The 27892-nt window shown below is 55.7% G+C and overlaps 1 protein-coding gene across 2 annotated transcripts; it reads right to left on the bottom strand.

Moving 5' to 3' along the window:
* Nucleotides 1-5: 5 nt before the first annotated feature.
* SPARC (secreted protein acidic and cysteine rich) lies at nucleotides 6-22451 on the bottom strand. 2 transcript variants are annotated; one of them, XM_045828599.1, is made up of 10 exons: nucleotides 22297-22451; nucleotides 12171-12240; nucleotides 10640-10705; nucleotides 9943-10030; nucleotides 8404-8525; nucleotides 6280-6400; nucleotides 4550-4683; nucleotides 3738-3886; nucleotides 1657-1805; nucleotides 6-1175 (listed from the first exon to the last, which is right to left on the bottom strand). In XM_045828599.1, the coding sequence occupies exons 2-10, from the start codon at nucleotides 12225-12227 to the stop codon at nucleotides 1147-1149; spliced, it is 915 nt and encodes a 304-aa protein (XP_045684555.1). In that variant the 5' UTR covers nucleotides 12228-12240; nucleotides 22297-22451; the 3' UTR covers nucleotides 6-1146. The 2 variants fall into 2 exon arrangements, with proteins under 2 accessions (XP_045684555.1, XP_045684565.1); XM_045828609.1 differs by having other exon boundaries at nucleotides 10640-10702.
* Between the last annotated feature and the right edge of the window lie 5441 nt (nucleotides 22452-27892).

Here is a 27892-nt window from a genome sequence, read left to right as displayed (position 1 = left end):
GGAAGGCCGTTTCTAAGTCATTACTTTTATTTTGAAAGATTTGTCAAACTCGCCACAACATGGTGAGAGCCTGCATGATTAATGAGAAGCAGCTTTTTCATGAAATGCTTGGAGGTGAAGGAGTTCTCAGCCTGTGAGATCTGACCATCCCATTGACTTCGAAGTTTCTCTTGATTAATGGAAAAAAAAAGAAAAGAGGGGGGGAAAAGGAGGAACATGCTAGAAATCGAGGGAAAGGCCCCTCATGACAGCCATCCAAAAACGAAAAGAAAAAAAAAATCCCTCCGAAAACAAAACCAATCCGCTAACTCCACTTTTTCTCTTTTGCAACTTTCTCCACCTCACCCTTGATCCTGGCTGAAACAGCCCCCAGCCCGCCTCTCCCAGACAGTTCGGAGGGGAGAAGCCCACCAGGCTCGGTGGGCTCCAGAGAACTGGTTGGTGGTCCACGGCTCCCAAAATCTGAACAAACTGCCTAAGGTGAAATAAAGGCACCGAGAGATGACGCGGGAAATGGTGAGGAACCGGGTTTAAACGAGAGCGTCCGTGCTTCCTAACCTCGGGCTCTTCCAGTCCAGGCCCCGCAGAGACGACTGGTCAGCAGCCAGCCGCTCCGGCTGGTGGTTCTCCTGGGATCTCCCCCACCACCAGGCCTCTAGTCCCAGAAACGTCGTCTCTTACTTCCTTTCACCCACCTTCAGGCTACGCGGGGAAGAACCCCCGGCCCCACCCCCACAGCCAACACCCTGAAATGAAGGTAACGCAGAAGTTTGACTTAGTGAGCGTTAGTTTGAAACAGAGGAATCGAGAGCAAATCTGAAGATGCGGTGCGTGTTCAAGGCAGATGCGAGCAGACCGAAGTTCCCAGCCATTTGCCACAGAGACAGCGGGCTGGGCTTCCGACGGCCAGAGAGAACTGGGACTGTTAGTGGGTGAGCAAGAGGCAGAGTTCCAGCTAAGAAGAATGTCATGACTTGGGCTGCTACAATTTCCATTTTTAGCACCGTTAATGTGTTCATTTAAATCTACGTTAGCACCTTGTCCCCAGGCAGAACAACAAACCATCCAAACATTTTAAACATTGGGGTAGACGGGAAGGGGAAGGTTAAAGAGAGAGCATCCGGTACTGTGGACGGAGGCGTGGATTTAGATCACGAGATCCTTGTCAATATCCTCTGCAAACAAGAAGAGAGAGCAGGTCAGACCCGAGGCCCCGTGTGCATCGATCATTGATCGGCCAGGCTTCCCGAGGAGTCAGAGGACCCCACCACCCCCAGGACCGGGGACCAGGTGACCAGTCCAGGGTTCACCCAGCATGTCAGTGACTGAGAACTCTGGTCTCCCTGTCCCTGTCGCTTACGTACACCGCCAAGTGACATCTCCTCTTTCCCCCCTAGGTACCTCCCAGTCCCCAGACCAGTGCTAGGCACAGAGTGAGTGCTAATGCTTGAAGAAGGGAAAGAGAAAGATGCCGCTTGGTGGTGGAGAAGGATCAGCAAGCCCCCTGAGAGAGCAAGGTCACCTAAACATGGAGCTCAGACAGGAGTTAGGTAGGCAGAGAGGGCAGAGATGGGCAGAGAGGACAGACAGCAGACAACAGAGAGGGAGGAGTAGGAGGGAGGCGGAGGACAGTAGCCCCTCTGCTCAGACACTCACTCTCCTTGATGCCGAAGCAGCCGGCCCACTCGTCCAGAGCGATGTACTTGTCGTTGTCCAGGTCACAGGTCTCGAAAAAGCGGGTGGTGCAGTGCTCCATGGGGATGAGGGGTGCACGCAGTGGGGCCAGCTCGGTGTGGGACAGGTACCTGCGGGAGGAGGCAGAAGGGGCCTGAGGCCTGGGAAAGCCACTGATTTGCTGAGGGACTTGGAGCACAGCACTGCCCCACGCTGAGCCTCAGTTTCCCCCTCCATCAGCAGGGAAGGAGCGGGCCATAATGTCTAAGGGCCCTTCCAGTTCTGAGGTCCCATGAGCTCCTAACAAAGGCCTCTTGGCGCATTAAATTGTTTCTCGGTTGTCTAAGAGCTGGGGCACAGAAACTTGGAACGAAAATATTCAGCACCTCTGCTATCAGTAGACCAAAACCTGCTCTGAAACTGCATGTTTTCTGCAGACACACATTTGCACAGCGGCCAGTGCACAGAAAAGGGTCTGAAAACAGACATCAGGAAGACGACAGTGCCAGCTTCTAGGGAGGAGCGTGGGAAGGGGCTGGGGGCAAAGGGTGCTCTCGTTCTCTACAGAGAGCTTTCATTTCTTTGTATATCACCTAACGTGCGAGAGGGAGGCCTTCCAATTGCTCTCCCACTGTCCTCCATTCCTGTTCGTCCAGCTGGCCTTCCCCCTCAGGGCCCTCGGGGCCCTGTCCTCAAAACCCTCCTCCCCGGGGGCTGCAATGTGACTCGAGTTTTCTCTCTAACCCCCAGACCTCCCTGCCCCACCCAATTCATGGAAGGAACACAGCACTTGAACTGGAAGCAACAACCCCTCCCCTTGCACTGTACACCAGGAGGGAAACTGAGGCCCAGGGTGGGGAAGGGACTCAGGCAAGGCCACCCTGCAGCTCTAGGACAGAGGAGGAGGAAGATGGCTCCCCTGGCTCAGGCTGCAGCGCTTGCCAGATGCATAGTCCTCGCAGCCCCATCGGGAAGCCTGCTTCCGGCCCCTTCCTTGGAGTGGGATCCAGTTGCTCAGCCTGAGCTCCAGATGTCCCCTGACTTCTCCCCTCCTGCCCCCAGTGAGTGACTCAGTTGGATCCCAGCCACGGAAAGAGCCTGGGAGAGAAGCAGCAGGAAGCTTCCCAGAGCTCAGGAGACGCCAGCCACCCGAGATCACCGTCACCGACAGGGTGGGCAGGTGCCAGGCACAAGGGCTTGAGCCGGAGCATGGGATGAGCCTCCCAGAGAGCCGCCCCCCTGGGCCCTCCAGGCCCCTCCAGGAACACAGGGCCAGAGAGGGCCGGAAGGCCATGGTGCTCAGCCACAGGTGGCCTAGCCACTACCTTCCCCTTCCGGGGACATTTTTAACTTTCTCCTTTGATTGTCGGGTACAGATCATCACCCAGAGTGTGAGCTCCATGCGGGCAAGGACGGCATCAGTCCTGACTCCTGTCAAACCCCCTGCCTGCAGTAGTGCTGGGCACAGAACGGGCACCCGGTACGTGTCTGCTGGCCCGCTGCCTGCCTATTCAGTGGTGCGGTTGCACCACCGGCATAACCCACTGGGATCAGAGGCGAGAGTCGTCAAACCGAAGGCCTACAATGTGGATGGCATTGGCTCCGTGAATTTTTTAAGGACTCCCAGGGCCGGTTTGCTGTGGGGCTGGATCTCAGGGTGTAGCTGAAGGACTGTGAGCGTGCAGGCTGCCTCAGCTCCGCCCACGCCACCCCTTTCAGGGTCTGGCACTCCTTCTCAGCTCGCTCCCCCTCAACAAATGGATACCCCCTGCGGCACTCGCAGGGCTAAGGAAGGACTGTCAGGTCCCACTGACTTCCGCCTCTGGCTTGAGGGGGCATCTGCGGCTTGCTTCCTCCCAGTTCTGTGCCCTTTCTCAGGGTGCCTGCCCCTTGCCGCCTCAGCCCTGAGGCAAACTGTGGGCTCCAGGGCCGGGAGCATCCGAGGATGCCGGGAGGTATTTTTGGCCATACTCAGTGCACCTACCCACCCCGACCCCTGACTTCATGCCCTGCAGGGCCGAGCCAGGGCCCCCTCCCCGAGATCCCGAGGGCCGGGGTCTTACCCGTCGATGGGGTGCTGGTCCAGCTGGCCGAACTGCCAGTGCACGGGGAAGATGTACATGTTGTAGTTCTTCTCGAAGTCCCGGGCCAGCAGCTCCACGGGGTGGTCTCCAGCCTCCAGGCGCTTCTCATTCTCGTGGATCTTCTTCACCTGTGGGAGCGGAGCGACAGTGTGTGACAAAGGGTCCAGGGAGACCGTCCAGACCAGGCGAGGGTCCCCCCTGCCTCTGACAGGGGGCCAGAGCAGGCAGAGGTCAGCCAAGCCCAGGGTTCAAGACGAGGGAAGGAAGCGGCAGAGAAGGGTTATCGGCGTCTCATCCACAGAAGTGGAGGCCTGGGGTGATCTCAGAGGGCTCTCCATAGAGCTGCCACATCACAGTGACCCACGTGGGCCTTGCTGCACAGGGACACTGATCCAGTGGGCCAGAGGTGGGGCCCGGGCATCTGCATTGTATCAATACTCCAAGTGCTTGATGTGTCCATTAGATTTAAGCTGCACAGACTCGGGAGGAAAAGCGCAGGGTGGTTTGTGCCTCCTGTCTCACACTGAACTGGGCAGAGTGAGCAGCAGGTCCCTTCTCTGCAGGACCCCCCTTGCCCTGAGCCTTTAGATGTGACTGTGCACCAGGAACCTCCAGGGCAGCAAGCAGCAGTCCGTGTCCCAGCAGCCAGGAGGAAGGCTCCCGTCGGGGCTGGGCTGGAGGCTTCCCCTCAGAGGCCTGGCTCTGACCCGGGGACTGGGGATCCCAGACAGCCCAGGGCCACGAGCTGTCCAGCCCAGGCCAGGCAGGTGCCCTGGAAAGAGACCACTTACCCGCAGCTTCTGCTTCTCGGTCAGCAGGTTGTTGTCCTCGTCCCTCTCGTACAGAGTGACCAGGACGTTCTTGAGCCAGTCCCGCATGCGCAGGGGGAACTCAGACAGCTCGGAGTCCAGGCAGGGGGGGATGTCTGGGGTCCAGAACACAAGGGTGGTCAGCACGGATGCCAGCTCTCCCCCTCCATGCCTTCCTCCTACGGTTACTTTAATCAGTGCCCTGGGCACCGTGGCGCAGCCTCTCTAAGGCGCAGCTTCTTCCTGCCACACAAGCAAAGGCGGTCATGTGTGGGGAAGAAAGCTCTGCAAATGGAAAAGCACAAAGGTCTGTCTGTAGTTCCCTCGGCCTTGACCTGATCGCTCCAACGGCCCCTGCACCCTTCTGGGTGGTGCGCCCAGGACCCACACTGGTGACGTTGGGAGGAGTCTGAAACTGGGAGGCTGAGGAATAACATCCATCCCAGGCCCAGCTTAGCGGGGTTGGGGACAGTGGGGTGTTAGGAATGTTTAACCCCCAGAATATTCTCAGTGATAATTATTCCATCCTGGTCTCCGGAACTTAGAGTCCCAGAATGTTGTGCCTGGAGATTCCATCCAAGTCTCCCCACTCATGCAGGACTCATTGGAGGCCAGCACAGAGAGGAGGGACTTGCTCAAGGCCACGTTATCAGAGCTGCATCCGGCATCCAGGGCACGTGGCTGCCTGGGGCTCAAGGGCCCGTTCTCCCCTCACCCTTGGACCTCTATGGAAAGCCCCTCTGTGGTTAGGACCACTGTCTCCTCCACCGGCAGCTGGGGAGTGGCCAAGAACCTCTGGGATGGAAACACTCAGAGTTGGAGGAAGGGAGCAGTAGGCCTCAGAGAACAGCAAGAGCCGCATGGGAAAGGCTCCTTGGCTCACTCCTCAGTCTCAGTGCCCAAGAATCCTACTGACGCTCCTGCCCCGGCCTCCTGCTCCAGGCCTGTGCCTTCCTACTGCACACCCTGGGCCCCAGGACTGGGGGAGCAGGGCTGGCCGTGGGAGAGCCTGGTTTTCCCTCCGCGTGTCTGCGCTCTGCACTCTGAGGCAAGTGAGAGAACGGCGCTCTCCAGTGCCAGAACGCCCCAGACGCACAACATGGTGTTGTATGGAAGGGGGAGCAAATGTGGCCGTGGGTGCTTCAAATTCTAGGGGAGCTGCCCGTGCTGAATTGGCACCTGGGGCCACTGCCAAAAGGCCCGACAACACCCAGGCATTCCCCCTCCAAACGCCTGCCTCCCGGGTTTCTAGAAGAGGGTGGTCAACCACGTGTCTCAAGTAGGCAGACAGGAATGTACTGGAGCAAGAAGGTCAAGGATCTGACAATACCGAGTAACAGAGGCCTAAGGGGAATTGACAGACATACCCCTCTTTTAAAGCATTAAAATTCAAATATTCTAAAAACACTTTAAGGTCCAGGTGGGCATCATTTTTCCTTCACCCTGTCAGCTTTTCCTCACCACCAGAGGAAAGGAATGCCCCCTGCCCTGGGCTTCCCAGCCGCTCAGTCCTTTCTGGGAGAGGTTCTGGGTGCAGAGCTGAAAGGCACCTGCTCACAGACGGTCATCTCGTTTTGTCAATGGGAACCCCGAGGCTCAGAGACGGGAGGTTTGCCCAAGATCTCACAGCCTGGGGGTGGCAGAGCAGCACCAGTGCCCGTCTCAGTGCTCTCCCTCGAAAACAGGAGGCTGGGGGGCCCCAGGAGACTCACATTTGCAGGGTCCGATGTAGTCCAGGTGGAGTTTGTGGCCCTTCTTGGTGCCCTCCAGGGTGCACTTGGTGGCAAAGAAGTGGCAGGAAGAGTCGAAGGTCTTGTTGTCATTGCTGCACACCTGTGGACAAAGCACAGAGCACCTCACCTCCACTCCCAAAGCCCTTCGCTGGTACCGCCACCCTCACCTGTTTCAGAGATGGGGGCACTGGAGGCCCGGCTAGGAGCATGATGCGCCCAAGGTCAGAGTGAGCTGAGGGTGGGGCTGCAGCAGAAGCGCAGTCTCTGGCTCCCAGGCCAAAGTGCAGCCCACGCTGAGAGCCACTGTTGGCCTCCGAGCAGAGGCCCGCCTGAGTCAGGGCTGAGATACAGGGGAACCGGAAGATGTGGACAGGATGAGTTAAAGGCGGGGACGGCGAACAGACAGAGGGTGCAGAAGGGTGAACACAGCAGGCCCGGGACTGTTATCCTTACAAAGGGATGCTTGCCAAGTTGGCCCTAGGCTGGCATCAGGGAAGCTGGCAGGTAAACAGGTCCCTGCAGGGTTAGAAAACTTCCCAATGATAAACGTGGCTCGCTGTGCCTAGGCTGCTGTACAAACAATGTGGATTACGCTGAGCATCGGCTTTCCTTCCAGGGGTCTGGAATTTGGGCACGTGCTAGGAAGAGGGTGCCTGCATGGCCAACTACCAAGTAAAATGTTGGGTACTGAGTGTAATGGGCTTCCTTGGGCAGAATCATCGCCCACTGTGGCTACATTTCTGTAGCTGGGGAAGAGCATGAGACCCATCATGAGTGGGGGAGAGACAAAGCAAGTCTAACTAACCATGGATTCCTTCCTGGGTCTTATTCCCCTATGACCCAGCTGTGTATCCTTCTTTATTTTTAAGATTTTCTTTATTTATGTCACAAGAGGGGAAGGAAGGGAGAAGAAGATCACTATGTGAGAGATACACCAGTTGGTTGCCTCTTGCACTCCCCCAACTGGGGAACCTAGCCTGCAAACCAGGCATGTACCCTGACTGGGAATCGAACCTGCAACCTTTTGGTTCGCAGGCCGGTGCTCAATCCACTGAGCCACACCAGCCAGGGCCCAGCTGTACATCCTTAATACGTCTCTGTAGTCAATCTCAGCTGTGAGTACAACTGTTTGCTGCGTCACGGGGATCCTCCCAGTGAGTCCCTGCGTGTGGGGTGGTCAAGCCGAGATGCCAAGGGCTGACCAAGGGCAGCGGCAGAAAGTAGCCAGTGTCAGCAGGGGGAGCCTTGGGTTGAAGCTGCTGCATGTACTTGCTTATGCATCCCTGCAGAGGGAAACTTGGAGTCCGTGAGCAGTGGGATGGGGGTGAGGAGGGAAGAGACAACGATGGTGATGCTAAAATCTACAGTTCAGAGAGTGTGTTGTATTGGGGAGAGGGAAGGTGGAGTGCCCAGAGAAGAGATGGTGGGGATGAGGCTGGGCTGGATTTGCTATCCTGGCCAGGTCAGTAGTGCAATGGTCGGCACAGGCGCGTACTCAATACACATGTACTTGGCTGGCTGGCTGGTCAGGTGATTGAGTGAGTCCTATGAGGAGCAGAATGGACGGACTTGGATGATTTTTAAAAATAGCACACACTGGGTACTTACTAAGTGCCCAGCGTTATCTGGCAGGTCCCCACAATAACTCTATGAGGTAAGGGACTACTTCTGTCCCCTCTTCAGAGATGAGAGAACTGAAACTTGGAAAAGTTTAGCATCTTAGCCAAGATCTCATAGCAAGAGGAGGTGGGGTCTGAAGTCAACCTTCAGTCTGACCCAGAACCCACATCCTTGGACCCGCAGCCGGGCCAGGCTGCTCCCTTGTTGAGAAAGCCCAGCGCCTGGTGCTGATGCGTTCCCTCCCGAGTCCGACACAGAGCTCGGTGCTACAGAATCGGTTCCGCTGGTTGCCGGAGAGTTCCGGTGACAGGCAGAGCGCCACCTCTGGCTCCCCTCCGCTTTCCTGCTGTGACTGTGCCTCGTGAGCACACTTTTGATACCAGAGCTGCTCAGCGCGACCTCGGAACCAGCAGTTTTCTAGGCAGATGCTCTGTGTGGGGAAGGGCCGGTCCCCCGCCCTCCGCCGCGTCCCTCCGCGCTCACCTTCTCGAACTCGCCGATGGGGGCAGGGCAGCTGGTGGGGTCCTGGCACACGCACATGGGGGTGTTGTTCTCATCCAGCTCGCACACCTTGCCGTGTTTGCAGTGGTGGTTCTGGCAGGGGTCTGGCGGAGTGCAAGGGCGTGACGTTAGCCCCACCCGGGCTAGCACATCCGCGCCCGCCCCGCCCCAATCCAGAGTGATCCTGGGGCGGAAGTCCTCGCCTGTGCCCCCCACCCTGGGCTTCAGGCAGCTGAATCCTCCCTCCTCCTGCTGAGCCCAGAGTCAGCATTTAAGGGAGCAGTCGGCTCAGCCTGGGGATTGAAGATCCAGTGGGAGGTCACGGCCGCGCGCATTTCGCGGGTGCGGTGGGCTCAGTCTGGGAGCCAGGCACACTGGGTGCCATGCGGCTCCCCTGAGGACTGAAGCAACCATTGTGTTCTCAGCTCCTGGTTGGTTGGTCAGTCATAGTGAGGCACTTTGGGGTTCTAGAATAGACTTTCTAGAATAAGTGGGAAAGTCAGCTGTCATCATGGAGCCAGAGAGCCGTGAGGCCCAACAAGAAAGGCTTGAGGGGCTGCAGGGGAAGAGGGAGAAGAGTCCTGAGACCCACACTGAACAATAGAGCCCTGCCCAGTCTGGAAAACACCGGATGGGGGGGAGGGGGAAGGGGAAAAGGAACAGGATTCAGTAGCCGCCCCTGCGCTGCAGCAAAAACTCTGTGCCCTCAGGATGAGAGCTCAAGGTAGCCTTTTCCTCCTGACGCCTGGCTCCTGGGCCAAGGGCTCTTAGGCTTCATCTCAGATCCCCCCAGCCCTGGGGCCAGGGCCTGCGGCCTCCCTCCTGCTCCCATCAGGGGTGCTGATGCAGAGGCTCGGAGGAGCTGAGCACGCAATGTGGGGGTGCCTGCAGAGGGCTGACAAGTCCGAGTGAGAACTTGGGCTGGTTTGCCTGTCAGGTCCATGCTGTGAACCCCAAGGGTCGATGCCTCTCCACTCCGTGGGATGGAGATGCCAGCACGGCGGGCGGAGCCAGAGGCCCGGGATCCTCCCTGTCTCTGGCACTAACTCCATGGACAGCATTCTATGAGTTAGGCCAGGTTTGAGGGGCCTCCTTTCCCCATGGCTGTGTGAAAATCCAATGAGTGAATGAGTGTGAAAGCCTCTGAGGTCCTCTCAAGTCTGCTCCTGAGTGGGGCTTGGGCCAAGACGGGGGCCAGCACAGAGATCATGGGACGAGTGACCTCCCTGAGGATGCAACCCCGCCCCCCCTCGGGACAAGGGCCTGAGGGGAGAAGGCTGGTTGCCGCTGCTGAGCCTCCCTTTCTGCCTCTCGCAGCAGGGACAGCCTGGCCATAACTAGATCTCCCCCAGATTCCAGAGAACGTCCTGACCTCTTAGTCAAAGCCATTCCTCCTCCACAGCACCCCCTGTAGGGAGGACCCCGCCCTGCGTTTCCTTGGGAAGGAACCTCCTGTGGGCTGTGCCCACGTCCCATGCCCAGGCGACACAGGGCATAGACGGGATGTGGCGAGGGACCTACTCTCAGCCACCACCTCCTCTTCGGCTTCCTCGGCACCTTCCTCAAATTCTCCTACTTCCACCTGGACGGGGTTGGCTCCCACAGGTACCTGGGTGGGAGGGAGAAGAGTGAGTCAGTTGGCGCCACCCTCATCCCAGAGCTGGAAGAAAGGGCTGAAGGCGGGAAGGGGCTTGCTGAAAGCTTTAGGTCCCCATGAGGGGGCAGCAAGGTGACCAGGTGGAGGCGGGCTGGGCCCGGTTGCAGGGAGCACCAGTGCCCACTCCAGAAGGTGCATCCGCCTTCCAGACCCACTGTCTGCTGTGCCCTGCAGTTCTCCCGAGAGGCGTCGGGGCCACCAGGGGTGTGAGGGCAAGAGGTGGCGCCAAGCCTTCCACCCCTGCCAGCCATGCAGGGGGGGTCCCCTGTCATCTGCTTGCTATATGGGGAGACCGGTGACCAACTAAGAAAAATGGTCCCACAGCTTAAGAAATAAAACTCTTCAGAACTGTGGCTCCACCTGTAGGGTTCCACTGAAGGTTTGGGAAGCATTCAGTAGCAGGTCAAGATTGGAGGCTATATAGGGTTCTGTCTGTGCTGTGTGCACATGAGAAGGGGACAGATGTCCCCGTTGCAGCAGGTGACCCACAGCACCTGTCTGGTTTCCCCAGAGAAGAGATGTGGGCCCAGAGGGGCGAGGGTCTGGGCGCCACCCACCTACCTCGGACACCTCAGCCACGGTTTCCTCCACCACCTCTGTCTCATCAGGCAGGGCTTCCTGCTGCTGCTGGGAGGAGAAAATGGGGTTCAGAGAGGGGAAGATCAAGGCCAAGGCCAGCTTTGCCTCTGAACTGCTTCTGATCTGGAACCTAAACCTGGGGAGGTAGGAGAGCAGCTCACCGGAGATCCCCAAGGCTGTGCCCCAGGGACCGCCGTGGGTGGGACAACAGGGCAAAGGAGAAGGCACCCATGGAGACCCGTGGGCCCCTGAGGACCCCAGGCCTCATACATTGTCTGTCTCAGGCGTCCACCTCAGCTTTAGCCTGGGGTGCGTTTCCCTGCTTTGACGCCAGTGAAGTCTGAAAACCACCGAAGCAGACCACCTCCCCCCCGCCACAGAGGGGAAAACAGACCAGAGGGCGGCCAACCACCACGAATTCTACCAGCTGTCATTCTCTGCCCGCAATGTGGTGTGATTGTGGTGTGACTGTGGTAATGATGACAATTAGGCAGGCAGTTCCTTCTTGCCGTGTCAACTCGGTGCAGGAAGAAGCGAGATAACGTATAACTTTGAGGCCACTGGCTAACTGGGGCCATTTCTAAAAATACTCTTAACCTTGTCAAAACTTTTGCCAACGTCTGCTCACCTGATCAAGAGACGTACCATCACTCACACCTGCTCGTGACGAGAGGGTAGGGGAACCACACGTGGAAGGAAATTCTTCCTTCTGCCTGCCCAGGTTTCTTCCCCCCTCCCCCGGTACCGGCTCCCGGGCCAGCTTTGCGTAACCACCCCGGGTCTCTTGCACACAGTTCTCGGAGGGACCGTGTCAGTCAAGGTGCCCCCCACTCCCCTGGCCAAGAAGCAGGCCCAGCATCCCAGGTCAGCCAGACTGGCGCTCCCTGAATTTTCTAATAACCTTCTTGGCACCTTCTCTCACGTGGAAGCTGCTGGAGCAGATCTATTTCGATGGCAACCGCAAGGAGACTGTTCACCAGCTCTTACCCCCCAGTCCCCCCTTTTTCTAGCCCCCCCAAGGCCTTTGGTTCTATAGCCCCCCTCTCTACCCTTCTCCCCCTGGTTGACTCAGATTGCGGTCTGCTGCTTGCATTCAAATAGCCCTCACTGATTTGGAAACTAACCCCTCCCTCCCTCCGTGGCTCGACTCTCTTCTAAAACCATCCCGCCAGCATCGCCCCCTCTCCACTAGGATTCCCCCTGTGGCACAGGGGTCTCCTCCCTCTGAAGACATCCTCATTGAGGTCCGAGGAACTCCGCCTGCCAAAGACTTCATCCTGTTACAAGGAAATCTCTTTTCCCTGGAATCTCCCACCTAGGGGTCCTCGTTGCAGTTTTTATCCTGAGCTTTTTAGTTTAAGGGGAAGAAAACTTTTTTAACTCTAAGATATGTAACTTGAGATGGGGGAGTCCCTGTCCCTCCTGAGCACCCAGAGCAGGCAGAGTCAATGGCCCCAAGCTGTGGGGGGAGGGAAGACCAAGCAGAGACGCTCTTTGGGGACTGGGTACTTACAGGGGCTGCCAGGGCCCTCCCGGCCAGGCAGAGGAGAAAGAAGATCCAGGCCTTCATGGTGCTGGGAGCCCTGCGGAGAGAGGATGCAGCTTCATGAGTAGGCGACTACCTGCGGAGGGAGGGCTCCTCCCCCCCCCACCCCACCCCCCGGGGTTCCAGGGATATGCAAGGTGGTTCTAGATGTGCGTGTTAACGGATAGCGAAAGACCTGCTTCTACTAAATTCCCTCTGAGCCCCAGCTGCACGAGAACGTCTTAGCAGGACGCTGAGATGCCTTTATACCCGCCCTGACACCCGCCCTGACACCCGTCCGTCGTCCTTCCGCACGGAGCCAGCCCTGGCTCAGAGCCTTCATGGGAAACCGTATCCAGCTGGAACTCAACAAAGTTGTTCTGTCTTCTTTGTACACATTTTTACAGCTTCCTTCTATTGAGGACTGAGGTACACCGATTTCCCCATTTACGGCAATCACACTCTGTTTCCTTCCTCAGGACGTTTATTTTAGGCTTTTAAAAGGTGATCCCGAAGACGGTTGGCTAGTTTGTCAAGTGTGGACAATGCCGAACCAGATCCTGATTCAAAGACCTTCCATCCCTGACGTCCTAGAGTTCCTTTCCTCCCCCTCCTCCCCCAGACTTTCCTCCTCTTCCTCCTCCTCCTTCACCTCTTCCTCTCCCTCCCTACCCCCCGTCACGGAAGAAGTTAACAGGCAGCCACTTCTTGCCAGTCCAAGACAATGAGACCTACATTCTGAGACAAAGAACAGTGGCCCGGGAGTGCAGCGTGCGGAAACCCGGGGGCGGCTGCATTTTCTCCCCATTCGGCCCAGAAAGGGCAGCGTCCCCAGAAAGGGGAGCTCTGGCTCCTCCAGGGCGACCGACTGTCCAGATGCTTCTGTGTGCTATGTGTTCACAGCTAAAGGGTATTAGCTGAGGTCTAGGAAATTCTCCTGTCCTGGTCACAGCTAAGACCTCACTCTTTAAATGCTAAACTCTTTTTTTTTAAAGATATGACTTATTTATTTTTAGAGAAAAGGAGGGAGAAAGAGAGAGAGCGAAACATCAAGGTGTGGTTGCCTCTTGCACACTCCCTATCGGGGACCTGGCCCACAACCCAAGCACATGCCCTAAAGGGGAATCGAACCCGCGACCCTTCAGGTTTGCAGGCCAGTGCTCAGTCCACTGAGCCACACCATCCAGGGTTAAATGCTGAATGCTTGACTCTAATACTGTCCTGACTGGTAGGGATCTTGAAGCCAAATCCCCTCGGGTGATGCTATGCCCCAAATGCCATCCCTATGAGAGAATCAATGGCAAAGACATTTTATTTCTTGTTCTAACTAAATGTGCTTCCATTTTCAAATGCCTTTAAAAGTTCTCCCTTACATGGATCTACATTCGCCTCCCTCAGACGTCTCCCGGTCTACTCTGTTCCCTGTGCTGTACTCCCGCTGCCCACAACGAGCCTATTGTCGAGGTGAACTGTTGCCCTGTCTTCCCTCGAGCGTCCCCCCCAAACTTCCAGATCTTATCACCCCTAGTTCCTCCCAAGTTCTCTCAACCGACCAAGCCCCTTGGAGGCATGGAAAAAACACTCAGAACACTCGGCTTTGAATTACACGCCAGGGATTCTCATTGCACCTCAGTAGCGTTTCGGTGAATCGGTGATGAGTCCTTCACCCTCTCTAGCCCATGGTCCCCGCTTCCATGAACTGGGAGAGTTAGACTAGGTGAGCCCAGGTGGTAGGCCGGGCCCTTCAAACGGCACCGGCACACGCTGGTCTTGGCACACAGCATCGCCTCTGGCAACGAACACTTTCTCTTGGACCCTAGTATTTGGAGAGCAGACACAGGCAGGGGAAGCGCAGAGTTCATAGCAGCCCTCTACTGGACTAACAGAAACGCAAACCTCTCCTCCTGTTTCACGGGGTGTGCATGGTATGAAACCAACAGCAATGTAAAGGAATCTGCCTGGGAGCTTGGCATAGCTTCACCCTGGCCCCAGCCTCCAGAAAGTCCAGTCTTCCCCTTTCAGGCAGTGTTTGGAGTGTGTCCCCCCCCACCCCTCACACAGTTGTAGGCTTGTTCCCCCCAGGTCTAGAGTTGGAAAAGTCTCTCTTCTTGCAAAGCAACTCCTGCATCTGGCTTCAGGCGGATGGAGCAGGAGAGAAAGCATCCATGAAGGACTTGTCTGAGATCGAAGGTGAAGGGTCAAAGTGAGGCTGGCAGCTAGGGCAAAAAAAGTCACCTTGTCTGGGCTCCAGTGACAGAGAGGGCATGTCACAGGAGACACAGCTCAGCTAGGACTGTCAGTGTAAGAAGCCTGGCTGGAGAGGCGGGAAGGAAGACCGGGATCTCCAGGGTCTGTCTCCATCACGTGAGCAGAGGAGCCACGCCCCCCTCTCTGACCAGGGCAGGGTTCGCTGGCATCTCTTCCACCTGTCCTGTCTCGTCACCTGCCCGCACGTCTCTGCCAGGGGCACACTTTTGGCCCCCTGCTGTCCCCAGCTTTGCAGCCAGAAGAGAAAAGTAGTGCTAAATCTTGCCATGCTTTGTAGTTTCTAAAGGGCTCACTTCGACACTGTCCCCTGAGAGCCTCTGACATGTGGCAGGTGGGCAGACAGGCACGGGAGGGCGCCTAGTCCCACTTCCCCGAAGAGGAGTCTGCGGTTGGGAGGGAGGGAGTCGTGCGCACCATCCAGGCCTCTTCCAAGTTGTCCAACTCCCTCCCCATGGCTTAGGGGCGGGGAGAAATTCAGACAGTGAAAGTGTTAAGAAAAGGACCCAAAAGCTTGGCAGAGTGTTTTGCCAGATTTGGGGTTCTGCCCATCACCAGTCCCAGAACCCGTGCCCTCCAGATGATGGGCCCGGAGGGACCAGACGCAGCTCCCCTTGAGCACGCACAGCCCTGCGCCCTGCAGAGCCGTGGGGTGAGCCTCTGAGGTTTGCCAAACGCCACAGGCCGAAGAGGCCAGGCGCCCGCCCTGCAAAGCTAATGGGGGACAACAGTCACCCCAGCGAGGTCAGGTCACAGGGTCAGACCCCAGCGTTCACCACTCACCAGCTGCACACTCATCCTTTGCTTGTCAAGCCTAAGCCTGGCGTGCCTGGTGAAAGTATAGACACCTTCATGCACACGACGGGATGAAATGAAAATTCCCTTCTCTGTAGCTCTTTAGTTGGAGATGATGCATATGTTTATTTATTTTTTAAATCCTCGCCTGAGGATATGTTTAAGGGAGAGAGAGAGATGCATCAGTTGGCTGCCTCCCATACACACCCCAGCTGGGGATGGAACCCACAACCTGGGTATGTGCCCTGAATGGGGATCAAACCCGCAGCCTTTTGGTGCACAGGATGATGCTCCAACCAATTGAGCCACCTGGCCAGGATGCATATGTTTATCTGTTTTAAAGTGTTCTTCCTAATCCATCGTCGCACTGAAGCCTCAGAGCATGTCTTTCTGCCCTATAGTACAGATGAGAAAACCGAAGCCCAGAGGCACCGAGTGTCAGGGCTGAACCAGGGCCCAGGCAGCCCCACCACACCTCTGGCACGCTCTCCACCTCGGTTTCCCTGGTGGCTGCCCCCTCCCCGGTGCTCACCTGAATGGGGCCCAGCTGGGCTGTGGACTGGCCTGAGGTGCAGGAAGGGAAGGCAGCGCAGGCCAGGGGAGGAACAGAAAGTGTTTCCCTTGGCTCAGTGGTCACCAGACGCAGGCACCGCTCACCCTCATCCCACTGCAACCACCTCCTCCCATTCCGTACATCAAGTCCCTTCCTTTGCCTGTGTTTGCTCTGGAGATGGCTGGACACCCGTGCTTGGCTGCCAGCAGGACCTGGAGCTGAGGTCACTTCTCTCTCCTCGGACAGACTCTGGGGATGGAAAAGTACACCAGCCCCCAGTTCATCTCCCTCAAGACATGAAGGGCTCCCCTCGAGCTCTCCCTGGGCACTGAAAAGTTACCGAATGTCAGAACTGGGGGAGATCTCAGAATCATAGAATTTGAGACTGTGGGTCTTGGAATCATAGACTTAACCATATGTGAAGTGCAGAATCTGAGCTGTAATTATGAAATCTGATCGGAGCAAAATGTTGATAAAGCAACAATCCAATAGAACTTTCTGAGATGAGGCACCATCCACTATGGCAGCTGCTGGCCACATGTGGTTCTCAAACACTTAACGCGTTGCTAGTGCAAATGAAGAACTCAATTCTTAATTGTATTTCACTTTAATTAATTTAAATCTAAATACCACATGTGGTTGGGGCTACCCTGTTACACAGAGTGGTTGTAAACTTTCCTAGAGGCCGAACAGCATAAAGGTAAACTCATGGGCTCTGGAGACGGAACGCACAGGTTCAAGTCCCGGCTATGCTAGTTAGCAGATGCACGACTTTCCGAAAGTGACTTTCCCTCTCTGGGCCTCAGTTCATTTCTCCATCTGTGAAATGGGAATCACATGCCTGCCTTACAAGGCTCATGGCGATCTACATGAGAGAATACAAGAAGCAAGCAATGCTGTTTGGCAGAGCATCTTAAGATCCAAGGATCCAGGAATCTCCATCCCCTCCTCAAGAATCCAGGGCAAGGATCCCAGCCCTTTGTGGCCCTGGGAGAAAGGCAGTTGGGGTGAAACAAAGGAGACATTACCCCTCTCAGCCTAGCGGCCACCAGCCCAGCCTCCAGCCTGGCCTCTCAGTTGGGCTGCTGACGCAAAACAAGCATCTCACTCCCACTGTTTGGCTTGGAAACAAGGCTTCCAAAAACACACATTCGTGGTAAATAAGCCCAAAGAGAGGAAAACAAGTCTAGCGGCTAAATAGGCGCCCGTGAGCCAGGCCTGCCAGGGAGCTGGGACTTGGAAAGAGGGCCGAGCCAGGCCGGCGAGGCGCTGCAGCGGCCGGCCTGTGCGCACCGGCCCCCCGGGGAGCAGACACGGCCACAAGGAGGCAACGCGACAGTCGGGAGTCCTGAGATCGAGTCTTGGCAGCACTGCCCAGCTCCCGGTGCAGACTTAGGGGAGGCGCCTGCTCCCAGGCCTCACCTGGCCCTGCCCGTCGGCACGAACACTGTTGTCGATCTGTGGTGTACAACACGATGCAGGCCGGGGAGCCCTCCCTCGCCATGGAACTGGCTGCTGAAGCCCACAGTTGAAACAGCTAAAGTGCTTTGCATTTGTTGAAACACGTGAATGCATTATTATCTATTCTGTAAGTCAGCTTGAAATTAAAAAAACAACAAAACACTAAAGCAGGTACAAATGGAGTCGAGATGGGGCTGAAGTTCTACACACTCGGACACTCCCCGAGAGGCCTTGGAGCTGCCCTAGGTGCCTCTGAGCACAGTTTGAAAGCCCTGGGGCCAGGCGGACCCCGAGGTTCCTTTCATTCCTGACGTGCTGAATCAACTCAGACACAGCCTTGGAGAGTGTCACCTCTCCCAGCTGGCCCCTTCCTGACTCTCTGCGTCCACTTCCAATACTCCTTGTGGGAAGGGAAGAAGCCAAGGGAAACTTTTAGGGTGTCATGGGTGCTTAAGCCCAGGACTGGAAAGCTGGGCAACTCAGAAATAACGTGGGAGATTGAGACTGGAAATCAGTCAGACTTAGATTCCATAAAGGCATCTAAGCTGCCACGTTTCACCCCAGGGCGGAGCTTCAGGCTCGCCTCCTTGGCTCCCCCTAGGGGCCACCGCTGTATCCGTGTGACCACAAATGGAGGGGATGAGAAACAACACCCAAGTGTCCAATGTGTCACATCCCAAATACGTGGCGTCTATACCTCCATCTGCTCCTCCTGCACATGTGGCAGACATGACTAATCAATTCTATCATTTCCCCTAAAGTCCACAGTGGCATCTGAATCCTGAACCGTTTTTCTGGCGGTCGCTACCAAAGGACCGTGAGTCACAAGCTCTGTGAAACCTCTTTGCCATGCTTATGATCTGAGAAACAGAGAAATCAAGGACCAGAAGGGGAAAGCAACTCACTCAAGGTCCCACAGCGAGCTGGTGGCTGAGCTAAACTTTCTGTTGTTACCCTTGTTTTGTTTTGTTTCTTTTTTCTCTGATCAATCTGGACTCCTAAGGCCAGGACTAACACGGGGCAACTCAGAGGGACCCCCTGATGAGACGGGCTAAGGCCAAGTTTCCGGAAGGGCCCGGCTCGGAGAGAATCGGTGTGTCCACCCATGTGCTCCCTGCAGACCTCCAGCTCTGTGGCTTGACGAGTGAGAGCAGAGTTCACTTCCCGAGGAGGCTGTTTTTCTACACAGTTTTGTCAACTCACGCCACACAGACTCTGGCCCTGCTCAGCCCTGCAGTCCCTGCGTTCAGGGTCCGGGTTAGGACACAGGCTCTGTGCTGTGGAGAAAAGGTAGCTCCTCTAGTCCCCGGGGTCAGCTGAAACCTCTGCTCCAGCCTTCCCTCCCCTCCTTTAAAGACCGAGGTTCGGGAGGGAGTCTGCAGGAAGCAGAGGAGCACGCGCCTGTTAGCCACATCACCACGCTACCCCAGTAACAGAGCCGTGGGGGCTGGGGTAGGCCACTGCAGGTCCGCCAAGGAGAGAAAGCACTGCCTATTGTTCACTATCCACAGGGCCCGCTGCCTACGGAGGGAGGTGTGTAGGTGTGATAAGCTGATCAAATGGAAAGGAAAAAGCAGGGTGAACGTCTGGATATTTCCAAACATCGGAGAGTTTGGCTCAGACATCAGTTTGCTGTGTGACCTTGAATGAGTTATTTTTCCCTTCCTGAGTCTCAGTTTCTCTTTCTGTAAAATATAATGGTGGTCTGATGCTGTATGTATGTATGTGACGTGCCTACCTTTCCATCATGACCTGTGCACATCAGCATGTGGCCACTGATGGTAACTGTGCCTGACTGTGCGTCCACATAAGTGACGTGTGGACTGGAGGACCTCGGGGTGAAGCTGTGCGCCTGTGCTCATGTGTCCCTGACTCAGAACCCGTATGCTCCGGCCTATACAGGTAGGGGTCAGGGTTTGCACATGCATGAAGATGTTTACCTGGACCTTGTCTGTGAGTCAAGGTACCAGGTATGTGAGTGTGGAACCTCTCTGGGTCTGCTCGTGTATTGACTGAGGCTTTCAGTTTTGGCTGTGCCAGTAGGTGCCTGTTGGTGAAATCAGTGTGTATGATCTGCATCCTCACTGGCTTGTGTCTGTCCCTGTTTCTCTCTGCACACTTAGCTCCCAATCTCAATGACACCAACGAACAAACACTCTCCTGTTCATGGCGGTCCTGGGCTCTTTCCTTCCCTCCACCATCCTTTCCTATTTATAGCCTATTTTCAGCAAGAAAAGCCACTCTTGTGAATAGTTCACTGCAGCCACGCTATTGGCTGACAAGTCTCCACAGACGGATAAAGATTTTAGCAGGACTGTTATGCAACCTGAGATCCTATGGCCCCTCCTCTCCTGTTTTCTTCTCAACTATGGGAACAGGGAGTGTTAAAAATTAGGCCAGCTGTTCTTTCTAGTGAAGGCAGCATCTGGAATGTAGGTTTGTAGGACTTCAGAGCAGGAAAGGCAACTGGAGACCATCTAGGTGAGATTCCCTGTTTCACAGATTGGGAAACTGAGGCCAAGAGAGGGGAAGGGTCTTTCCAATGTCATTCACTGTGAGTTCAGACCCTCGTCTGCTGGTGCCTTGACCAGCGCTCTTTCCACACTGGAGGCTACAACACTCTTGGGAAATACTCAAGAAGGGGTCCAAGTCAAAATGAATTTAAACAATGTATTTTTAGCATGCCCATTAGCACTTTTTGTAAAGGGAAGTTATAAACAACCCCGCAGATGATGGAGCTGCCGAAGAAGAAAGCTGGGAAGACTCTCACCAACTCTTTGGATGCCCTAATGCATCAGCTGTAAAACTCCTCATCCGGGGGCAGGGCCACATTTCAGCAGGTGCTTCCCTGTGCATTGCCCCGTTTTGCCCACATGATTTCCCTTTGGGATGGTTGCTGTTACTGCTCTTTAACCAAGGAGCAAACTGGCGCTCAGCAAGGAGGAGCTCTTAGTTCAAGGTCAAATGGCCTCTGCAGGCCAAAGGTAAAGCTAAAACTCAGGTCTTCAAAACGCTGTCTGGGAAGCTCATCTGAGCCCCACAGCTGCCCTGGGGTCCCTAGGATCCCAGGAGATCAGTAGGGTGGGGCCTGCAGTCCATTTTTGTAGTATTTGGGGACACAGTGGAGTGGGGGACATTCAGACGGAGCCCAATGTACTCTCTGGTGTTCCCAGCATCCCCTCCCAGCCAGCAGGCAGAGACCCTGAAAAAAAGGTTACCGTGGCAACTCGCATTCCTCCTGGAGTGAGTCATGGCAAAGAAGAGCTTTTCAGTGGGTGGGACTTGGAGAAAGTCTCACAAGTTGATTCCTTCTCCAGCCCCCCCCCCCCCGCCCCCTCCCACCCTCTGCTCCAGGCTTTGTCGATGTGGCAGCTGATGGCTGTGAGTTAACTCTTCCCGCGGCCACTTCAAGTTCAAAATTTCTCAACCTCCGGCAAACATATGTTAGCTTCCAGTCCCCATCCACTGCGTCTCCCACACCAGACCTCTGGCTATTTTGGGGGGTCGTGCATCCGTTTGAGAACATCCGAATACCGAGGATGTGAACACCCTCTTGTGCTCTGTTTCTCTCCAAACACACACACACACTACTGTGCGGGCAACTTTAAGGGGCTTGCAGATGCCTTGAAGCCCATTCAAAAGCTGGTCTGTGGATTCCCATTTCATAGACCGTCATTTGAAAGTTTCAGAGGATACGAGGTGCCTCAAAGACCATCAGGTCCAGCCCTCTTGCTTTACAGATGGGGAAACTGAGGCCACAGGAGAGACTTACCTAAGATCACACATACAATGCGTGCCTCAAGTCTGCCATTCGGCTTCTGATTTGCTTCTCACGCTCCCATCAGCACTGGGGTGTGGAGAAATTTAACCCTACGGTATTGCTGGGGTGAACATTTTCTCTGTGTGTGTGCTGCATAGAATGCTGGCCTTTCTGGAAGAAAAGGTCGCCTCTCTGTTCCCTTTTGGGCAGCCTGGGCTCCAGGGAAGACCGTGCCCCATCCCAGTGCCCGTTCTCACGGGGTCCTTCCGGACGCAGGAAGGCCCCTCACCGCCCGGCCAGTGGAGCCGGCAGGGTAAAGACAGGAAGGGGTTTATCTGAAGAAGAACTAACACCCTAAGAGGCGAAGCACCAGTCCTGCGTTGGGTTTAAACTTCTCAAAACAAGGAGGTGTAAAAAATTTGCCCTGCAGCCTTCCTTCTCCGTCTTACCTTCTCCCTCCCCCCTCCTCCCCCTCTCAGCACATCCTCCACCACACCCAGCCTCTCGGGGGACCGGCGCTGGGGCTGGACGGTGTCAGCTGCCTGGGGCCTTCAGGTCTAGACTCACTAAGTGAGGGCTACCGCTGCTGAGTTCCTGTGTTTACACCCCAGGGAGCCCAGCCCGGGAACAATGCCTGACCCGAGGCTGCCTGGTGCCTCGGACTCAGTTTGTATCTGGCAGTGGAGATGTCGATGAGGCAGAATTCAAGGGAAATGGGAGCCTTCCCAGAGGTGCTAATGAAAGGTAAAGACCCCCTTACCCTTCTGGACACTAATTTATCATTTATGCAAAGTCCCTTTGGGAAAAGGGAGCCCCCTGATCAAGAGCCAAGTCCAGGCAGTTTCTCCTCCTGGAACGGGGAGCTGGGCAGGCACTGGCTGCCGGCAGGTCCCCGTAGCAGTTGTGACCAGATCAGATTCCCAGGGAGGGAGGGAGGTGGCTGCCACATTTGCAAAGGGGGCACAGAGGGACAGGCAGGCAGACTCCGACACCAGAGACAGCCACGGAGGGAGGACTCCCTCTCAGACGCAGAGAGATTATCTTCTGCAGACCTAGAAGTTACACTGTGACTGCACCCGAAAAGCAACAGGCAGGGCATCCGGGGCCTCGGCCCTGCAGGGGAGCAGTGGTGGAGCCCAAAGGAGATGGGCGCCCCCTTCCTTGACCCCAGACCTCCTAGCACAGCATCCCCCCCCCCCCCCCGACCCCGTACACACGCTGGAGGAGTGAACCAGGGTGTAGGGTGTAGAAAGGAAAGGCAGGGCAGGGGTCGCGCATACCTCAGTGGCAGGAAGGCGGCGGCTGAGTCGCTCTGGCAGTCTGAAGGTCTGCAGGAATGTGGAGGGGTTTAGAGCCCGGCAACAGGAAACCGCTTGGAGCTCTGGGCTGGGTCTGCCTCCCCTTCCACCCCTCCCGCCTGCCGAGGTCCCTCCTCCTCCTGTCTCCTCCTTCCCTCCCACCCCTAACCCCCACCCCCAGCCAAAGCTTCTCTGTCCTCCAGTTCTCTCTCCCTCTCCTTGTGGTGGGCTGTCCCGACCAGACTCCCCAGCCCTGCCTGCCTCATGGTTCTGGGGCTGCTGCCTAAATAGACTCAGGGAGTGCCAGGGCTGCCAGCCCGGCAGGCATCACCCAGAACAGCCTGCCCTGTGTTCAAAGGGGAGCTGAGGCCTGGAGGGGCAACGCATTACCCAACTGGCCCCCAGGGGCAGAGCCAGAGTCAAGTGCCTTGACTTCATGACAGCGCTCCGTACAAGAGCAGACATTGGGCAATGCCAAGGAGGGCAAAGCCGTGTAAGGGCCTGGTATCTGTGACAAAGGCAAGGCCCCAACGCGCCTCTGTACAGACAAGAAGCTGCCACTGGTGGAATCCTCACTGATGGTCTAAAAATAACCACTCTAACTCTAGTTGCACCATTAATAGACCCATCAGAGATTAGCTTTCTAGTTGGGGTCTCTGTGTCATCACTATAGAGCAGATATGGTGACTGATGATGTTGTTAATACTCGCAGTCGAACCAGTAGCCAAGGTTTACTGAGGACTTAATCATCTTCACAGCAACGCCTGCTTTAGACGTTGTTACTAGGCCCATTTTACTAATGAGGAAACAGAGGCTCAAGCGATGTCACTTGCCCAAGAGCACCTGGCGGGCTGAGGCTACATTCAGCTTCATTCACGCTGATGCTGCGCGAACTTTCTCAGTGCAGGAAGTCTTGGGTGAATATTTATTACAGCTTCACACTTAGAGAGGAACAAGAATTAATATCTGTCTGGCCGTTGGCCTCAAGAAGGTTTGGATGTTGCTGAGAGGACATGCCTCGTGGATACAGGATTGGGACAGACTCTGAGGCTTGTCCCGGAGGCTCAGAGTGGTGGGGATGCTGGGTTGGAGCAGGCAGGGAAGGCTTCCTGGAAGAGGTGGATCTTGAGTCATGGACTGGGCTTGAATAACATGGAAGCAGGCAAGGCAGAGAGCATTCTCATCAACCTCTGCGCGATGTGGCGTCCGCCTCTCTTGCCACAGTCTCCTCACACCTTTCTCCCCCTTGCTCACTCTCCTCCAGCTTCCCTGGAGTCCCTCAACAACCCCGACGTTATTCCTACCCCAGGACCTTTGCACTTGCTCTTACCTCTGGCAGGGACAGTCTTCCGTCTGGTGCTCCTGTGCCCACAGTTTTCTCATCCTTCAGGTCTCTGTCCTAATGTCGCCTCCCGTAAGAGCGCCTTCCTGACCACCCAGCTTAAACCAGTCTTCCTACCTCTCTCATCGGCATAGTGCATCCCCTCACCCCGTTTTACTTTCTTCCTCCCCCCTGTCAGGATCGGAAACCATGTGTCTCCCCGACTAGGCAGAAGCCCCACGAGAGCAGGGGCGTCACGTGCCGTCTTCACCGCCGCGCCCCAGCGACTGGAGCAGTGGCCATCGCAGGGCTGGCTCTCCGTTGGGGAGGGCGTTGCTCTCCAGTAGGGCTCCAGCCGGGAATCGTGCGGAACCCTGGTCTTCAGGAGATCCTCGGACCTACAGAAATTGGGTGCAACAGTTTGGGCACCTGTGCCAGGAGGGTCCCTGGCTTTCTCCAGGTTCTCAGAGGGACCAGTCAGGAATCCAGGGAAGGAGCTGCTCCAGGTGACCGCCAAGGCCTCTCCCGGTGCGAGGGCCAGGGCTGGTGCTCCGCCTGGGCGGTTCCACGCCAGGGGCTGCGGCACTCCTCAGAGGTCTGTTTTGCTGTCCGGACAGATGCCTATTTTTATACGATTGGTTGCTATAGCTCCCAGGCATCATGGGGACTAAAATTAACTTAAACTTTGTGTTTTCTTCATAAACTAAGATAATGATCCTAATGAAAATGAGCCACTGGAACTATTCCTAGTGTTTGGCTGGAGTTCCCATGTGGCCTTCGGCTCAGGGATTGGAAAGTCGGTTGGGGCTAAGCTGAAGTTTTGGGACAGAGATCCCACCTGGGAACCACCCCCCGGCCCCTACAGGGACACCCCCGGCCAGGATCCCTCAGAGCAAACCTTGGTAGGTTTATACCCGGGCGGAAATGTGGGAGGAACTCCAACCAGCAGAGCTCCTCCCAGCCACGGCAGATGAGAAATAAGTCGTCCTGGACACAACCATGTGGTTCTGGCAGGAAAGGGGGAGGCGATTCCCTCCAGTGGGGAACGCCCAAGCCCTTCCCCCAAATGGCTTTTACTGGGGGTGGTATGTGTAGGTGTACACAGCGTACATGCATAGCTCATCAGTCAATATCAAAAGGCTACAGTCATACAAAAACAGGTGTTATCTAGAGATAACAATGGAAGGAACACAGACATCTGTCATAGGTCAGGGTGTGTGAGTCATGCTGATGCCAGAGGGTCTTTAAGACGTGTTTCATAAGATAAGGCGCTTATTCCTTATGCTTGAACTTAAACATCCGGTTTACATCACCAGGACTATACAAAACAAAGCAGAGCAAGCGTCAAAGGATACAACGTATTTATCAGGCCTGGTTCCCACAGGAACCCTGGGTGTTAGAGTCAGGTCGTGTCTGCCACCTGCGTTACCTGGTTTTCCAGGGAGACTCACTAGCCCCCTTCAGAGCCTGCTCTCTCGGGGCTGCAGTCTCCGAAACCACACAGATCAGTCCCCGATGGGAAGAGCACCTTGGGCGACAGGAGCCTCTGAAGCATGGATGCCTTTGACCTAGAAAGGGAGATGACTACTCTTGTTCCTCCCCTTTCTTTCCTCCTTCCTCTTTATTCCTGCCATTTTGACACCCTTTCGGCTCTTCCAAAGTACTTCCTCATCTTCTGCCTCAGTGGATGACGGCAAGGTCTTGTGAGGGAGTCCAGGAAGGGCATAGGGCCTATATTGCATTTATGGGGAAACTGAGGCCCCAATCACCCAATAGAGCTGGGTCTCCAAACCAGGTCTCCTTACCCCTGGCTAAGAGGCAGATTCCCAACCACACCAAAGACCTGCTTGTCTTTCTGCTCAGTAATGAGAGTCTGTCCCCCGAACCACCTGATGGGCCATCTCTGGGCCTGGGGCCAGGTGGGCCACCAGGGTCCCCGCGTGCGAGCAGGAATACCCGGACCGGGAGCAAGAGGTCTGAACTCTGGAAAGAGACCGAGGAGGCAGTTCATTTGGCTCCTGGCAAAAAGGAAAGCAACGAAGTAGAAAGTTAAATAAATAACAGCAGTGCCAAAAGCCATCCCGTAAGGCCATACATTAGAAACAGGTTCGGCTCTCCAGGCCATGAATCCCGAGTGCACCTTGCAGGTAAAAAACCTAACCAGTTTTGCATGTGGGAACTTAACGGCCGTGGGAACCAGGTCCCACTGGAACAGTTATGACTGAGCTGGGAGGAGAGTTCCTATCCAATATTACTGAGCAGGCACAGGGCGAAACATTTTACCCATCATCTCAGTTAATCTTCACCTAATATACACACTTAGGGAGTAGAATGGTTTCCCATGATTGCTGTCATGAATGACCACAGACTTGGTGACTTAAGATACACAGTTATTACTTTAGTTCGGGAGGTCGGGAGCCCGGACACGAAGGCGTCGGCAGGGCTGTGTTCCTTACGGAAGGAGGGTGGAGGGAAGACTCTCTTTCCTTGCCGCCCCTGCTCCTTGGCCCGTGGCCTCCCGCTCCACCTCCCAAGCGTGTCACTCCAGCCACTGCTTCTGCCGTCACAAGTCCTTGTCCACTGTGCCCTCCTGCCTCCCTCTCAGACTCCTGTGATTGCGTCAGTCCACCCGGATGGTCTAGGATGATCTTCCCATCCTAGAAGCCTTACCTTAAGCTGCAAAGTCCCCTTTGCCACGTGAGCCCGCATACTCATAGTTAGGGGATGGGGATGTGGACGTCTTTGGGGGGCCTTTTTTTGTCTACCACAGGTAGGTATGATGACCACTCCCGGTTTAAAGATGAGATACAGAGGGGCGGAGAATGAATAACTTGCTCAGATTCCCTGGTGGTGAAGCCAGAGATCCACAGAAGTAGCTCAGCCCCAGATCCCCTCCCCACTCCCCACCACCTCCCCACAGGAGCCTCTGCCTCCACCAAGCTCTGGGAGAGGCTGCCTCCTTCCCCCATCTGCTCCAACCGTCCCCATCCTTCCGGCTCAGGCTAAATTTCTATCCTCTCAAAGCTTAGAGCTGATGAGGCCCTTAGGCCCTACTCAATGCTACACCTTGCTTGTATGGCTGGGAAAACTGAGGACCTTAAGGCCCAAGGTCACAGTGCAGATAGCTAGCCCTGGAGCCCTGGTCTCGCGACTCCAGCTCTGGCTGCCCCTTGCCTGTGGAGGCAGGGACTGGGCTGGCTGATCCCTTTGGGCTGAAGATTATGTATCAAAACTCTGAAATGCACCCTTTGTATGTCTGGCTCAAAGTCCAGGCTGCCAAGCTAAGAAGGCTGGGGGGCCTGGAGACTGACTCAGCCTGCCGTCTTGTTACTGTATCTTTCCCCAGGGCGGCCCTCCCATTGGCTGAAGGGCACAAAGACTCATTGTCATCTGGCCCTTGGTCCCCTGGGCAGAGCGGCCACTGACCAGGGCAAGGCCGAACAGAGAGGAGGATGAGATTTCACCGTGTTACCCCTCGCCTCTCTCGGTTCTCCCACTGATTCTTCCCTGAGCTCGTTACAGTGCACAAAGGACTTTCAGACCCACAATCTTGTGGAACGGCACAGTGAGTCCGAGGTAGAAAAGTCAGGATCCACGAAGCCCAGTTTGGGCTTGCGTAGACAGAGTGTCCCTGGGGGACTTGCCCAAGGCCACCCCGCCGGCCCACGTGGAGCGGAAATGAAAAGTCCAAACTCAACATTTCGTCCGAGATTCTTCCCGCTGAGTTACCTTCTTCCATCCGGGTCCCAGTGAGACTTTGCGAAGCCATCGTCTCACAGAGCCCCCTACTTCGATGAGGTGACAAATGGCTTCCAGTGTGCTGGCCACTCTTATGTTGACACCAACCTACCCAAAGAGATGCTTTAATCTGAGTTCTGAGTTCGGTTCTGCCCTTAGTAGGGCCTGTGCCCGCAGGCCCTGCCTACAGTCCATCCTTGAGCAGTCTACCCCTCCCTCTACCACAGTTTCCTCCCCAGTTAAAGGGCGTGAGTATCATCCTGGCCCTCCTGAACATACAGTCAGGGTGAGATTCAAGTGGGCATGCGCTTTAGAGAATCAGTAAACATGGGAGTGAGGTTACAAGGCTCCGCTTTGGAATCAGATCTCTGGGCTCGGGTCCTGCAGCGAGTTATTTAATTCTGGGAAGTCGGGGCCTCTTCTTTAACCTCCAGCCTCAGTTTACCCACATGTAAAGTACAACGTTCTACTTTAGGTTCTCGGGAGGATCGGATGAGGTCATATATGTAATGCATCTGG

The sequence above is a fragment of the Phyllostomus hastatus genome, unplaced genomic scaffold (genome assembly GCF_019186645.2).
Source record: "Phyllostomus hastatus isolate PE091 unplaced genomic scaffold, TTU_PhHast_1.1 phas_contig_150, whole genome shotgun sequence".
Classification (NCBI taxonomy): Eukaryota; Metazoa; Chordata; class Mammalia; order Chiroptera; family Phyllostomidae; genus Phyllostomus; species Phyllostomus hastatus.
This window is presented reverse-complemented; position numbering and strand designations above follow the sequence as displayed.